This window comes from Branchiostoma floridae, chromosome 4 (assembly GCF_000003815.2).
Source record: "Branchiostoma floridae strain S238N-H82 chromosome 4, Bfl_VNyyK, whole genome shotgun sequence".
Classification (NCBI taxonomy): Eukaryota; Metazoa; Chordata; class Leptocardii; order Amphioxiformes; family Branchiostomatidae; genus Branchiostoma; species Branchiostoma floridae.
The window spans coordinates 24188093-24204667 of NC_049982.1; the positions used below are offsets into that span (position 1 = coordinate 24188093).

Consider the following 16575-nt stretch of genomic DNA (forward strand, 5'->3'; position numbering starts at 1 on the left):
ATCAATTAAACAGAGTCCACGTCTTTCTGCATTAAACCACCTCGTATCTCCCTCCCCAAGATGCCAACACAGTAAAACACCACACACTGTTTAGGGGGAGCCGTCTGCTCCAGGCACGCCACGGTATGGAATTTAATGAAAAACTTAATTTTTTCCTTCCGCTAAATACACAATAGTATATCGAAACAAGCAGCAAAGTACAACTTTCAATACAAGAAAACACTCCAAGATTACTGTAATAACAGTCGATACAAATATGAACTCGGAAGAAGTGATCAAGTCAAACTGACTAAATTGTTTGCCGGCTACGCAACCCCCAAAAAAACCTTCCATGACAAAGGCCAAAAAAATAGGGGACGTACACCAGAGCCCAATGCAAACAATATCTCCTCTGGGATTTCTTGCTAAAATTAAACAACGATAATCTCGAGAAGTTCTTCCGTAGTAGCTGTCGTGCCTGGAAGCAAGGCCTCGAATGAAGAATCAACCTTCAGTCCTCCTTTTGTCTTCTCACAGCACCTGCTGTCCACCTGTTCTCATTAATCAACAGTCACCTGTGCATAACTCAAACACACAATGTGTTAATGCAGAAAGTGAATTTCACGCTAATGACTTCGTCAAACGCTAGAAATTAGTATTTTCTGAATGTTACAATTTTGCCATTAATCAATGCATCAAAAGTTGAAAATTCATTGTTCAAAAGACTAAAACATCCTGGTATGTTGGCTTTGAGTTTCCTGTTGTGGCATTCATGCCTGTATCTGAATTTCTGCATCATCTTTATTTCTGTTTCATTTGCCCAGGAATAATCTGAGATCAGGGAGAATAGTTTGGCATGGCCTAATTCATGTACTGAAGTTATGCACCGTGTAATATGTATATGGCATGGGCCAATTTGCACCTTAACACATTAATCACATATTGATCTGTGAATGTTTTAATGTGAAAACCACTTTGGCTCTGTCGTATTGATCCGATGATGATATGCCCACACCAATTTATCGCAAAATTCCATATTTGCAGATCAATATGCGATGGTGATAATCACTATGTTAGATATGCACTAATTGGCAAAATTTAACAATACCTGCAGTCAAACTAGATGACTGTATTCTTATGAGAAAACATTTATCATTGGATGAAATAGAATTATCGAATCATCAAGCACTATGATGCAAAAAATAAAGTCTAAAATGTTGTGCAGCTGCAATTCTTGAAGTTGCGGTGGTTTTAGGTTCATTGCATTTTTGTAGTGCTACATGTATATGATTGTGACTGTAGTGCTACTGCAAACTTAAAACCACTGCAAATACTCCATTTTCACCCTACTGCACAATTCAAACACTGCAATCTTTAAGCCATTTTACAACGCTACTCTCAATCTTTACTACTATTATTATGATGATAATGTTATAGTTGTTGTGTCTTGTTACGAATATTTTGTTACATTGATTCGTTGTTATCAAAATTATGCACTGTTATCATATTCCTTAGTGCTGTGTGTGGTCATAAAATGCTTTTGATTTGGTACTTGTATTGAAAATATGTTGACTGAAGAAATGATTTTTTGTTTATGCATGTATGTATGTATGTATACTTACTACCCCCTTTAGAATCCAACACACAGGACACTGAGGTGGCTGCACTGGCTGACTCATGAAGATCCATGCTGCAGCTGTAAATGCACTGTTTTGTTTCCTTTCCTCTCATTCCGTTCCAATCTTTAAAATTTGATCATAATCTTAAGATGATAAGCAAGTTCAATTCAAGCAACTGGGTAGGTTTTGGAGTTGCTTGAGAAACTATCACCTGGATGTCTAACCTACATTAACTAATCTTAAGAGGACATGTGAAACGTACATGTAGGCAACAAACCATTATAGATATAAAAGAACAAAGAAATACTATGGAACCAAAATTTGTGAGCAAACACATGTCCACCATTGTTGCAGAATTCAATTTTGGGTGGTAAATTATATCCTTTGAAAGTCACAAAATACTGTTTTATCCATTTTTTTCTTGATCGGAAATCATAATGACTAAAATGGGTATTTGTCAAAAATGACTAGAACACACCTTTAGAAAACTTCCTTTCCTTTTTTTACAAAACATGTACTGACACGAGGGCTGCTGTTCACTTTTTCAGGAGTGTCCGACGGGCCTGGTAAATGAGGACACTTTTAAGAGCATTTATTCCGAGTTCTTTCCCCAAGGAGGTAAGTCCGTCGTCCTTACGTCCCTAAGGGCACCCGCAAGAAGTTCTTATTTCACACCTTTCACTTCTTGCAGGAGTGTCCAACAGGCCTGGTTAATGAGGATGCTTTCAAGGAGATTTATGCACAGTTCTTCCCACAAGGAGGTCAGTGGGGTATATGTTGGGGTACACATCTGATTTGGGCATCTGAATTTCTGAGCGTGTTTCTTCTTTACCTGGAATCAATCTGTTTTATCTACGTTCCATTCCTCTGGTCGTGTTCCTGCTGAATTGTATGGCATTTAAATGGTTTGCCTTTACATGTGTCACGGTAACTAACCCAGTAGTTATTCAATTGAGAATTTAATCATAAGTGAATGATTTTCACCATCCAAAGAAACCCAGACATATGAAAAGACCTGTTGTACACCCAGGAAATGCATTTGGTGTCACACCAATTAAGGTTTCATGCAAAATGGGAATTTGGTATCACACCAAGGTTTCCTCCAGGATTGGCATTATGTTTTGTTAATGGTGAGATGTTTCGGACAGCATCCATTGTCGTTTATCAGTTTACTAAACTTATGCAGCGTTGCTTGTCGAGTAATTCTGTACTGAATATCTCATTACCTGGATGTCTGACATTCATCAACATATACAGTAGTCCAGGTATTGAAGATTTGACAGATGCAGTGTAAGTACTGGAATTAAACGACCGAATACTTGTTCTATCTCAGTAATGTATCAGACCAGACTGTTATTGATTTAACCTCTTCAGAATTTCGAAAATGAAGACACTGTCGACGTTCGTCAAGGATTAAGATAAAATGGTAGTATTACATCAGTACAAATTTGAAATTGGGACTAGGCATTGTGTTCAGTATAGATATTCAAGAAATTCAAATACATACCCCAGCATCATTGCAACATTCATAATGCACAATATTCCAATATCTCCAATGAGAGGAATTTATATGGATCAAACATGTAGTTTGTTACAATAATGATTGCTCATGAGAATTGATTTTCACATAGTACAGCTTAAATGTATTTGTGCCCATTCATGCACATGAATTAGTTACAAATGTACCTTGTTGCACTGCCATAGCAATATATTTAACCAAGACAAAAGAAAAATATTTTCATGTTGCAACATGATTTAAATGAACTTTCATTATAAAAGCTTAATACTAACTTCAAGTAAGGTACAGTTTCAATTTGAATCATAAAGCCGCCATCAATATTCTCCAATAACCAATTGCAGTAACTGCCTTACTACATTCTGCTTACTTGACATACACAGTTAAAAGCAAGTCATTCTCCCAGAAAGCTTAAAGTAGATAAAGAAGTGGAAAGAAAGGGAGAGATAAGAAGAGACAGGTCTGCACAGGGGATGTTTTCTTGTTTTGTCTGGCAAAGGAGCTGTCCTATCCTGGTAGATTTCTTTCATATTTCAAAAACTGAAACAAGCAAATCTGAAATATTATAAGACCTTAGTTTGGTTCTGGTGACTGTACTAAGACAACATCACTACGTATTCAGTGAAATTAATGTTAGGACTTTATCCTCTTTCCATGTCAAAGTCTTACAAAAGGGAGAAATTGTCTGATCTCTCCACACAGACTCGTCAGCATATGCGCACTACGTGTTCAATGTCTTTGATGCAGACCACAATGGCACCATCAGTTTTGAGGTGAGCACAATCTTACTACTTTTATGTTGAGATTTTTTCTCCTTGTGTCTTGAATTCTTTTGAAACATCTCAGGAGTTTTCAGAAACATCTCAAGATTTTTCAGAAATTTCTCAAGATTTTCAAAATGATCTCAAGATTTTTGAAAATGATGCCAATAGTCTTTTTGGAAAATATCATGATATTTTGAAACAATCCCAAGATTAGTGTGATGACTTTAGCTCAGGTCATGATATAATTGAACGTTTATTGCAAGTTCTTGCCCAAGGGCTAATTGCAAGTGACAAAAAGAGACAGACAAACAATGGTAAAGAGTATACAATAGTAAGCAACTAACTTTAGTGATAAATTCAAATATACTAAACAAAGCAAAAAAACTTAGCTATTAGGTTTGACTTCTTTTTCGGAGGCAATAGAAGACAAAAGATCCCACCTTAAGCTTTTCGATATTATATAGATATAATATGATCTGTAGTTGTCATGTAACATGCAGAATTTTTTTCATGGGAAGTGCATGTCAGGATAAGTGATATTAATGTTATGCCATGATGTACAGCCGGCTTCTCCAAGTAATCCTGCCCAGTGTCCAGGACTGGTGATTTGGTACTTGTTGATGTCAGGTTGGAGATTACAATCTGGCAGAATTGCCAATTCTGCTGGTAGACATTTCAATCAGGTTGCCAGGAATGTGCCTGGCCCTGTAACCATTCATAAATCCTTTCAAGTCCATCCATTTAGAAACTGAGACTCGGTTAGCAACATCTACCACCAGATTGCCATCCCTACCTTGACTTTTACATGTGTAATATGTCCTGTAACTTCGGAAGAGCAGAGTCGTCAATGTTCCAGAGACCTTATCTTCAAAGTAGTGAACAGCCTTTTGAATAGTTTCGTGACAAGGCCCTTTTTTCCCTCAAACAAGACAGATTTGTTTTGTTTTTCTCTAATTTCAGGAGTTTGTCATTGGTTTGTCTGTTTTGTCACGAGGCTCACTCAATGAAAAGTTGATGTGGGCGTTCAAGCTGTACGACATCAATGGTGATGGGTACATCACGAAGGAGGTAAGTGTGGGGGAAAATATATATTATAGGGAATAGAAAAAATAGTGGGCATGGATCAGTCTCTGTTTTTATAAAGTTTTAATTGCAATCATAGGAATCTTTTTAAAGGACCATGTGCATGTATCTAAGATACAAGGGCATCTAGATATAAATTATACATTGTATACTATTACTAATTCAGGTATTATTTGATTCAGATACATGTATACATGTACATTTATTGGAAACTTTGTCAATCCCTTTGCAAATACACCAAACATGTAGATTCATTTGGTCTCTTCCAGGAAAATATATGGATAATGGATAAACTAAGAGAAGAAATATAGGAAGTTTAAGAGTGTCTAGCTACAACATTGTCAATGATATGGTATAATGGAAGGTAATATAAACAATGTGATATGCAGACATTACTGGGGGTATGAACACTATTGGGGTAGGGATAACACTTATACGGAACCTCAAAATGTGTAAAACAATTATTATATTTTGCAGTTTTCCTGGAAGCATTGCTCTTCAATTTCAGCACTTTCAGACTAAGCACTCATCACTGACATTTGCTCAGTTCAATGAGTAATTGGTAAAACAAAAGATAATGTAGACTTGGAGAGAGACTGTGCTTCTTATTAATCTTGATTAACATAATTGAATTTTTTCCTTTTTTTGCCCCACAGGAGATGTTAGACATAGTCAAAGCAATATATGACATGATGGGCAAGTATGCTGACCCACCCATAAGTGAAAATGCACCAGGGGATCATGTGGAAAGAGTATTCCAGGTAGCCAGACATACCGACAATACTCTTTTCTCAGTGACTCACAACAAAGAGGGGCTGGAACGAGAGCGTTCGATGCTGTCTCCACAACCAAAAACCTGAGGCTATTCCATTACAAACTTTTTTTTCATTTCCTTCGTTTTTGGTTTACCAGCTCAAACTGTTAAACCGTTCTTTCTTTGATTTATTCTCTGGTTCTTTGATGCTTCACGAAAATGACGTTTTTGTTGTTTGCGTCTTTTTTATTTCTTTTTTCATCAAGATGGAATAGCCCTGATTACATTCCCATTATGTTCACAACCTTAAGATAAAAGACTATACTAGACATATCCTCCAACCTTAAGCATGCTGCCTCCAGTTGGTGCCTGTCCAGCTATAGAATGTACTGGACTGATGTTTCCACCAACCCAAAAATGGATAATGATACACAGATTCATGCATGCTGAGGGTTCAAGTAGTACATTTTGTGAGTGTTCTGGGAATGTATGCAGGTTTGCATATTTTTGGGACAGCAAGTTCTCTCTCTGCCAACCTTCTTTATCTGGTTGTAAGACTCATTTATGTGTGTGTAATGCACCTGCCAATGGCAGCCGGAAGGGAACCTACACTAGGTGGTCCAAAACCAATTTTACGAGAAACTGGCGATACTGAAGTATGATTTGTATGTAACATTACAGCATGATTTATCAAAAAGAGACCCCCCCCCCCAAATCATGTTTATCATACACAATAAAGCTTATGTCACAGAGTAATGGTACTTGTGATAATTCAATATCAGAAGACTTACCGCACTCAAATTGTGTAGTGCAGTAAAATTAAGAGTTTGCTGGTCATCTTTGTGTTAGTGGTTGTGATCACCTTGAGTTTTGAGGTCAACACCAAAAACACCAACTTAAAAACATTTAACGCATCAAAAATTTCCTGACTGTAAGTTTTGATCTATTCAAAATCCAATTTTGTTCCCTTGGGAAGGCATTTTAGATCTATAAAACCATCACCAAATGCAGGTGACATAAATACCTTTGCCTAGGGATGTCCTCTTGGATGTGACATAAAGCCAGAGGCCCCTTGTTTGAGGAAAGCCACACCTCCAGCAGGCGAGAACTCACCGCACTTATCAAAAAGAGTCAAGGGGTCCATTCTGGTGCGTATTAGGTATTTGAACCAAAACCTTTAGATTCTAAGTCCACAACCGAAACCACATTAGGTACTCTTGCCTATTACCTAAAATCTTCAACTTTCTAGAATGTCTTCTGAAGATTGAATTGCACAACAACCATGACATTCTGAAATCTTGACCTGCAGCTGTCCTGGGCAGAAGAAATTACTCAGTCTAGTAGATTGTACCATCATGTACACTGACAGTTGGGAAGAAATGCCAAATATGTTTTGTAGATGCCTGTGGTCTGCTTTTTCTTGTTTTGGTTTTGTTGCCATCTTGTGTGAAGTCCCCTTCCCCCAGTGAATGCCATTGATAGGTGTGCACATGTCAAATATTCATGACAATGCACTTACACTTGTAGATAGACAAAGATATGATACTTTGTTAGTAATGCCTGTGGTCAGGCCTAAGGAAAAATGTTGTGTTTCTGATCAGGGTCCCAAACAAATTACAGTCATAACATTGGAATTTAGCAATGTAAAACTGAGATCCATCCAAACAATGGCATTTCAACATCATATTGTAATTGTACAGAATGAAAATATACATCATACAAGCACAGGTATATTCTATTAAAGTGAACAATTATCATGATTATTATGTTTCGTACACATTTCAGTCTTCTTAGTCTTAGACTTCCTGTCTATTACACCTTGTAAGGAGATTTTAAGAAAATTTGAAAGACTACTTGAAATTTTCATCCCTCAGGTGTCAAATGGAAAATTTTGTTTCCTTTGCCAGTTGATCCCAAAGAAAGGGTCAGCAAGTTTTTCTAGAGGTCAGTGAGGCAACCAGAAACACAATATTTTTCCCTAAAAGCCTCTGTCCTTCTGAATGATGGAGTTTGTGTTTTCAGGTACCAACATTTGGTTTGCAGGTGGTATGGATTGCTCTAGATTACATGTATCTGAATTCATTGTATTTTTTGTGATCGTGAGCAAAGTTTTCCCTCCTCCAAAAAGAATGTTAATTTTAGGACAGTTTCAATGCAAAGTAGGACATTAGGTGCATACTTGAAATTGAATGCTATGCTTTCATTCATTCCTGATACATATTTTGAAACTTTGAAAGGAATCTTTATTGTCTACCTGTTATGCCTGTAATGTTTAATGTTTCTTATTGATGGGAGGTAACATAAGATGTTTCCAGAAAAGGTGAGCTAAATCTAAGAAGGCAATCAGAGATAGCAGACTTCTCTTCCTCACATGATGGTAAGAGCCCTCTGGCAGATCATATGGAAACTGCATTGCAGAAACACAGACAAAAGACAAACAGATATTAGCGAAGAACAATTCTCCACTACCTAAGAGTGAAGTAAATCAGCATAACATGGTATATATAAATATCTTAACATGGAATTATTGGAGTGGTGCATGTAACACCTTTATCCGCCGGGTAACCTATATCCGTTGCTTTTAGATGCGGGATGTCAAGTCGACAGATAGTGGTTTCAAACTGTGGTAGTTTGAAATATTGTAATTTGAAGCCATGGTCCACCAACTTGATATTTCTGAATACCGTTTTTTTTAAAGGAATGGATATAGTTTACCCCACGGATAAAGGTGAACTGTTACAACCTGCGGTCCTGCCTTGCTTAATAGGCTCAAAAAGTTTCAAACTAAGGCAGGGTCACATGTCTGCCCAAATCACTCAATCCAGAAACACGCTTCTCTTGCAGAAAATGGACAAGAACAGGGACGGTGTGGTTACCATTGACGAGTTTATGGAAACATGTAAAAATGTAAGTGGATTATCCTAACTTGATGAGACGGGACGTCATCAGATATTCACAAAAGACTGCACATAGTGTATATAGTCGTGTATAATGTCATTGTGGACTCAATAGTATTTTGTAGAGTAGATTATTTTCCTAGAATTGACTAGAAATTTTAGAGTAATTTTCTTGCAAGACTGGTCTGAAAAAAAATTACCTAATAAATTGCTGGACTAGATTCTGGACTGATTAAGAAAATCAAATAATCTCAGCCAGCTGTGGTTAGTCACTTCTTTGGGCTAACTGTTCCATGAAAATACTGTAAAAACTTGGGCCAATACAGAACAGATTTAATTAAGCCATTAGACTTTATCAATTTCTCATTAGCTTTATGACATGTTAATAAACACAGAAAGGACAAGTGTACAAGCAGTGAGGCGAGTGCTATTGAGCCAAAAGTATGATATCGACTACTACAAAATCTATTTGAAAGGTTGAGGTCTAGCCTGGGTACCATCCAGGTAGTAGTTGCAGGTTTTGACAAGTTTTCTAAAATTCACTAGTTCTATCGGGCAAGCACATAAAAAATTTACTTGCCCGAACCAATTTTTCACTTGCCCGAAATTCAAGTAACATATATTTTCTTCCAGCAATGGAATTCTTTTATTATTGGCTCTATCATTCTGCGTTGAACAATGCTTGATGCCATGACTGAAAAGTAACAAGTAGATCAAAATCTCTCTCATGGAAAAATCTTACTTGCCTGATCGGACAAGTGGGGTAGGACATTCACTTGCCTAATGAGCACTTTTATTTGTCCGGGACAATCAGGCTAGTGGACTTGTGCAACCCTGAGGTACTCTCCAAGCAGAGGTTAGGCTCAGGCTGTTTTTTTAACGTTTATTTTAGTCGTTTTTATCGGGCTTTCTATGTTGTATTGTATCTTGCTGTATCAAAACCTAGGCTGGCGTACTTCATGAAAAATGACAAAATAGAAAGCCCGATAAAAACGACTAAAAAAACAGCCGGAGCCTAACCTCTGCTTGGAGAGTAACCCTGAGGTGGCTCCTATGTTTGCTTCTGCTAACTGGAGAACTGTACATTCAAACTTTTGCTGGGGTGACAACAAACAAGCGTTCAGAGGGTGTTTCTGATGTTGGACCGCCTGTTCGAACAAGCACTTGAACCCGCTCACCAATCAGTGCTCTTGTCCAAAATTTGGACAATTCCAGACATTAAGAGATGTCATGGTTCCCGGACAGAATAGCAGAGAAGCAAATTAATATCATGTATAACAAATGCCAGACCAAACTACTATCCAGATGGTACCTAGTTTAGTTCAGGTCTGGACCTGGACCTGATCCTGTGGACCTGAATGTTTAGTACCAGTAGCTCCAGAAGTCACCAGATGTGGTATGTATAGAATACTGTTGTTACATTGTTATCATTACTAAATGTTTGATTTTCTCCCCTCAGGATGAGAACATCACCAAGTCCATGTCAGTGTTTGACACCATCCTGTGAACTGCACACCAGTGAAACATGTCATTCTATCGTGGTGTAGGACTGGTGAAAGTCTTGTTTTCATTCCTTGTATGATATGATATAATATATATAATATATATTACCTAGAGAGAGAGATGTATACACTCATTCATAAGTTATGAACCAAAATCATCTGTTACAGTGAAACTTAAGTCTAACTTCTTGAAGCAAAGGAATTCTACCTACCATTGACAGTTTCTTTCTACTTAACTAGTAGGAGAGGTCTGTGAACATGTTTGAGTCTAAGATTTTGTATGTTGAGATTGATGTGTACATGAACTAAATTATTTACACAAGCTTAAACTGAATTTGAGAGGTTACATTAATTTTTCATGGTCAAGTGTGATTTGTCTCTTGATCAACTTGATCAAACAGTAAAAATGATATTTATGAAGTTTGTTGAAGGACCAGGGCATAGCATTAAAACAGAAATTTAGGCCAAAGATTTTCCATCATGTCAAAATCGTTGAGAAGGAGATATTGGTAATTTACATGCTAGAGGCAAAGCTCAAGACATGTATACTTGTGGTACGTACACAAGTATCTTTTAGTATGACAACCATGTCACAATATTGTGGTTTTTGTACATGAAGGTTTGGTCTGTTGTACAGAAGTGCTACTAGTGGTATTGGGTGCATGCAAATCGACATTATGAACATTATGTGAAACTTCGAAGGTGTACAATGTACATTGAGATAAATGTAAACATATTGTTTTTACCATTCTTCTCTGACAACATCTGATTCTGGACCAAAGTTGTATTGTAATTTCCAACAAAAAAATTGGGCGTACACAAATTTTTGCTTTTGTCAAGTTCCTTGAGTCTTAGGTTCCACTGCTCACAGACTCAGTATCTTATCCTCTAAGCAGAGGTTGGGTTGCAGAGATACCCATGGATTTTTACTGGCGTGTGAGGGAAGCGAGCCAGTAAAAATCCTGACTACTACATGTACTTTGATCCAAGCTCTGCTTGGAGTTAATTTGTGTTCAATCAGCATAACATGGACAGTCAAAAATTTGGATAAGTCCAGTTGGAAATCACTCAGTTAAATTTTGATTCAGAAGGATTTCTATCAACACAGACGAACTTTCAAAGTTAATATCAGATTCTCTAGATATCATCTGTAATAGCTGTATAATGCTTGTTTCATGACTGGGAACATTGTTCGACAATAAAATCTGTGTATTACATTTGAATGAGGAGAATAGAGTGCAGTGTTTACTTACTTGTGGACTGGAAACTCTCTTGGACTAATCTCCAGGCAGATTTACCAGTGGCATAAAATAGCTAGCCACTTGGTAGCCAAACACACTCCAAGGCTGGCTTCACTTCTATGGCAGCTTTTGATACTATCTTATGATACCATAGGATCTGCATGGATTATCTTGGATATGCTTTGGGGAAAAGGGCCAGGATGCTGGAGAGCCGCTATTATTCTAATGGTAGTGAACAAACAGAACATAGGAGCATAGACGGCCGTGTTCTGTAACCTTAAACGTCTCATAACACATCATACGTCAAATCCTTTGGACATTCTGTGAGATTAAACAAAGTCAGAATTCTCAACATTGAACAGGATTATTTACTAAGGGGAGTGAAAGAGGCCATATGCATTAGGGTTTACCGACCATCCCGAGACGGGGGCAGATACAGACTGCTGCACACCTTTGACCCGTTCCTGATGTCACACTTAGTTTACTAGTATCTAGTATCGTTACCGCTCTGAAGACCATTGATGCAGTGCATGACGAATCCGCACGGGGAAGTCGTCGCCTTTATAGACAACGTTCCTGCATAGCACAATAAGGCCTGTCGGATTCTTAATGTTGATGGGGCGCGCACATATGCATCACACGTACACTCATACGCATACATACACATAAACGCTACCGAAAACATAACGAATAGTGTAAATACGTCACTCATCGTACGAAGAATATTTACATGACATGGCGAGATAAACTGCGCGTCTCTATAGAAACAAGAAATCTTTTAAAAAAAGCTGTGCCTTGCCGCGTGTTAGGGATATCGTCAGGAAAAAGTAGGTCAGCACTTCAAGCCCGGCAAGGCAAAATGCTGTGCCTTGGCAAAAACACAATACAATGACTGTTTTTACTGTTTCTGAAAGAGCTAACCAAGAGGAGTAAAATGCTTTTTAGATGAAGCGAATGGCTTGAACGGTTGCTGAGATATGGCTCCACAAAGTTGCCAAAACCTACCCTCAGATATGGCCGGCTGCGCGATAAACGATGAAAATAAAAAAAAAATACCTTTTTTGAGGGGTGATGAAAAGGTAAGTAAAGGCTGCAAAGCTTGTTTTATCTTATTTCCCCGTAATATGTACTACATAGAATCACTCCACAGAGTTCTGAACATTCATGGCATTTTATTATGCTTTTACACAGGGTCGATGTATGCAGCACCCACTGGTGTCCTTTCACACAATAATTGTCATCTTACCTTATTCTTTAAGAAATAAGTAAATTTGGGTTTAAAAGTTCACATTTTGGGTACAGTCAATGGTGTTTTTTGCACCAGTTGAGTCGCATGTTAGAAGATTAAATATCATACTTCATATACTTTGGCAATGTACACAACATTATGGTATGTTATATTACCAACAATGTCACATCTATAGAATATCAGCAATATTAATTGCCTTATAACAAGGTCAACTTGGTCAAGGTGAAAGGTAAGTGTGTGAATATGTCGCATTATTTTCATGTTGAGCCATGATGTTACACTGTATCAACAGTACAACTTTACACTTAGATACATTTGTAATAAAATATAGAAGACAGATGTTTGTACTAATAAGAGATAAAATATCAATAGGTAGACATTGTGTAAACACTAAATTTATTAGGACAAGTTCAACATTTTTCAAGGTCAAAGGCTCAGTCTTCAGGATACATACAATCGACACAGATTTCTTTGATGTACTTGCAGGTACATGAACTTCTCCTTATTTAATCAATACTATAAATAGTATAATGCCATGTAAACTACTTTTTACAAAAACAACAGGCTTACTCATCATTTTCTGTGGTTACTGGTAGCAACAGTATTCTTTAACAAACTTAATGCTAATAGCACTGGCTGCACAACTTGTCAACATTATGTTTGACCTCTACCATTCAATATCTCCGCTCCGCTCTCCAGTCTTATATCAGCTACATCTGGTACTTGGTGCAATCTACACTCCACCTGAAAAACAAAATTATTTGAGTTTCATGATTAACATGTCTACCATCATGGTGATAATGTTCTTCCATCTGAGGGGATGACGACCTACTCCAGTACCACGTCTGATGTTCATCTACATCATAATCTTTCTTATGACTTCTTTCTTTCTTGTGACGAAAGATTCAGAATGATCCAATAATGAAATGAAGAATTCAATAAAGAAAGAAAGGCAAGTTGGGGTAAGGAATAGATTAACTTATTATCATTGATTAAGTAGATAAATACCTGCAACAAGATGGAAGGAGGTAAGTGTCACTGTTTCTGAGCCATCTTCTGCGACTGAATCTCAGTACCAACTGCGACAACCTCGCCCGGTCGGTAGGAACCTGGCTGATAGTAGAGACAAGAGTATAATATTGCAGGTAAGTACATATTTATGATTTCTGCTACACCAGAAAAACCCTTGGCACAATCTGACAAAGAATACACAATCTGGTTGCACAAATTTTTCACGTTAACAAAAATGCTATTAGTGTTTTGAAAAATTTGGGCATAGGTTACCCGACTGACCCATATCAGGGGGCACGGTGCCTCAAGTTCAACAAGTGAAAAAAATACAAAATGGTATTTTAGTCTTGGAACGAGGCAAGGGATGATTCACAACAACAGTAACGATGACATTGAAAATACAATTGAGATTTTCTTAAAAATTGGGCATACCCTGTAGGTACCTCAAGTTACCATGGTGCCTCAAGTTCAACAAGTAAAAAGAAATACTAGTAGTACACAACAGGCCAATCAATGATCCATATGTAAAATATGCTACAGAAAGCAATATGCTAAAGAAAGCAATAAACTAATAAGAAAAAATTACTAAGAAACATTTTACATACATGTAAGTTTCATGACTAAGACGGGCGCCGCCGCCCGGCCAAATCGGGGCGATCGTCGGGGAAAACAGCGTACGGCAGAGGGTTTTCGTGGTAGCGTTGAAATACCTAGTCAAACGTTCTTGAGACGTTTCGATGACGTCATTGCCTACTTATATATTCACATGCAATGCATTGGTCTAATTAGGCATTTATTTCATCTTTATGAATAGGTAATGCAAATTATTATGCGAGATAATTCACTTGATTATATATTTACTTCAATGGATTTGAAATATTACCATACGAACGCTTCATTCATTCGATGTAACCAGATGTTAAGAGGCTTTCAGTACCGACCACAACTGTTATCGAATGCGTAAAAGGGAGGTATAAAGATTGACGGGGATGTACTGTTAGTCGCCTAAGCCGTAAGTTTGTCCTCGAGAAAGAGAACTGGGAAGGGCCTTTGGAAGGGCCTTTGGAAGGGCTGGGTTAACATTGTTTGAACCATTGATCCATCCAACCATCCAACCAAGAAAATAGTGGCCACAAGGCCATGCCGCTATCGCGGCAAGGCAAAAATCTATTTCTGCCGAATGTGAGCAATACATATCGACGTTTCAATTGGAAATGAATAACACATTCTTTCATATAGATTTTTTAACTCCTACGCTAAAGCTGATTAAAATCAATTGTATGTGGGTGCGTGTGTCTCACGGCGTGTGTACCGAACCGAACCAGTAGTGAGCGTGGGAAGTATCCTAAATTTAGCCGTTCTGGAGTTTTTTAAAGGATGATTCAACCATTTTCTACTTAAACTAGCAAATGTCCGGTGTTATGATTAAGACAGCTCGAACATTCCCGGGGGGCGTGCCTCCCAAACCCGACTTGACGTCATATCCGTCACCCTTACACCTCAACAAGGTCGTTGACCTCGCCTATCTCTTGGACTCTTTGTGTGTCGTTGGGGCGTCCAATATCCGTCCGGACCCTTTCAACTAAATGTGCGCCATATCCTTCCAAAGGTTTAATACCTAGAAAATGGATAATGAAATCTGTTATGACGTGTATTTGAAACGGCGCTTCCCACCAAAGTGCTGCCAACAAAATCGCCCATGTTTAGGATGCTCTAAATTCTAATGTCCTGAAATTTACGGTCTACAGTTTGGGGAGATATCACATTATTCAACCAAGGATGTGTTTTTTTTTCGTAACATCTTTGATTAGACAAAATAAATCCTTGCTGTCTTTGATCATTGAAACGAACGAACCTGCGCGTGTCCTTTCCTTACCATAGCCTGTTTTGAAAGCACTGTTAGAACATTATTCTGAAAGTATTAAAGATATCTATTTTATTCTTCATTGGTTTGGCTGTTCAGCACGCCCAACTATCCTGTGGATATCACAAGATCTTACAAAGGGCATGATATCAGTAACATGATAGGATTCGAACCCAGGACCTGTATAGTCTGGGCCACAAACCATGCTATTACGCCACGCAACCACCATGTAACAAGGACAAAGATCACACAAACTGGATTTGCCATGGGTAGAATAACAATCACTAACGACATTTCACATTACACGTGTATGGTCTACAACAGCGACTTACTACACATATATATATTATATGGTCTACAATAGCGTCTACAGTGTCTATACTAGTATCTCCAGCGAGAGGCCAAGGTCTGTGCATACACATGGTAAAGGTCGGCTAGTCAGTCTCACTGAGGCTCAGTGCGTGTGACATGTACACTAGCCTAGGTTATCCAGAGTGACGTTGCTTGGTACGTAGAAACTTTAATACCATCGATACTTAAACACGTGTATACTTTATACCGCACATCCTTTAATAGCTGTTACAAGACAGCTAGATCTTGTGAGTAAAGTTTATTGACAATTGATTATATAAGCGCCACAAGTTATGATTGATTGAAATATCTTTATTGTACATTCATGCCTCGGCGGGCTAGGTACAGGTCACTGATAATAGACATATGCAGAGACAACAAGTTATGGACGAACCCAGACACGCTCCAGAAACCACCTTTAACTTTAGTCCCACCCTACTTTACTGGTTTACTTTTGTTAAAACGTAATGCAGCGGATAAGTCTGTGTCACACGCCGTTCAAATAGATAAACGCGGCTTTGTATTGGTCTTTAGTACAGGCGGTTGTATTGCCTTTAAATATTTCTGGAAATGCCACACCTGCGTTGATATATATTATAGTACCAAAAATCTCTTAAGACCTTAAGACATAAGTAATCCCTGAGATATTCACAATTCTGATATCCAGGTGTTCAGTGTTCACTTCAGTTCATATTCTATCCTTTAATCATTCATGTTTTTTATTTACTCCAGTTTGATTGATTGC

The 16575-nt window shown here is 37.9% G+C and overlaps 1 protein-coding gene across 8 annotated transcripts in view; it reads left to right on the forward strand.

Annotated features, from left to right (window-relative positions):
• Positions 1–11343, forward strand: part of LOC118414587 (Kv channel-interacting protein 4-like) — a 62612-nt gene extending 51269 nt beyond the window's left edge. For 6 of the 8 annotated variants that reach the window (XM_035818737.1, XM_035818735.1, XM_035818738.1 and 3 more), the window contains 6 exons: positions 2290–2359; positions 3817–3887; positions 4839–4946; positions 5618–5722; positions 8560–8622; positions 10072–11343. In XM_035818737.1, the coding sequence (XP_035674630.1) occupies positions 2290–2359; positions 3817–3887; positions 4839–4946; positions 5618–5722; positions 8560–8622; positions 10072–10119 (465 nt within the window). In that variant the 3' untranslated portion in view covers positions 10120–11343. Of the gene's footprint in view, positions 1–2146; positions 2217–2289; positions 2360–3816; positions 3888–4838; positions 4947–5617; positions 5723–8559; positions 8623–10071 lie in introns of all 8 variants that reach the window. The other 2 variants (XM_035818736.1, XM_035818739.1) reach the window with 2 other exon arrangements.
• The last annotated feature ends 5232 nt before the right edge of the window (positions 11344–16575 follow it).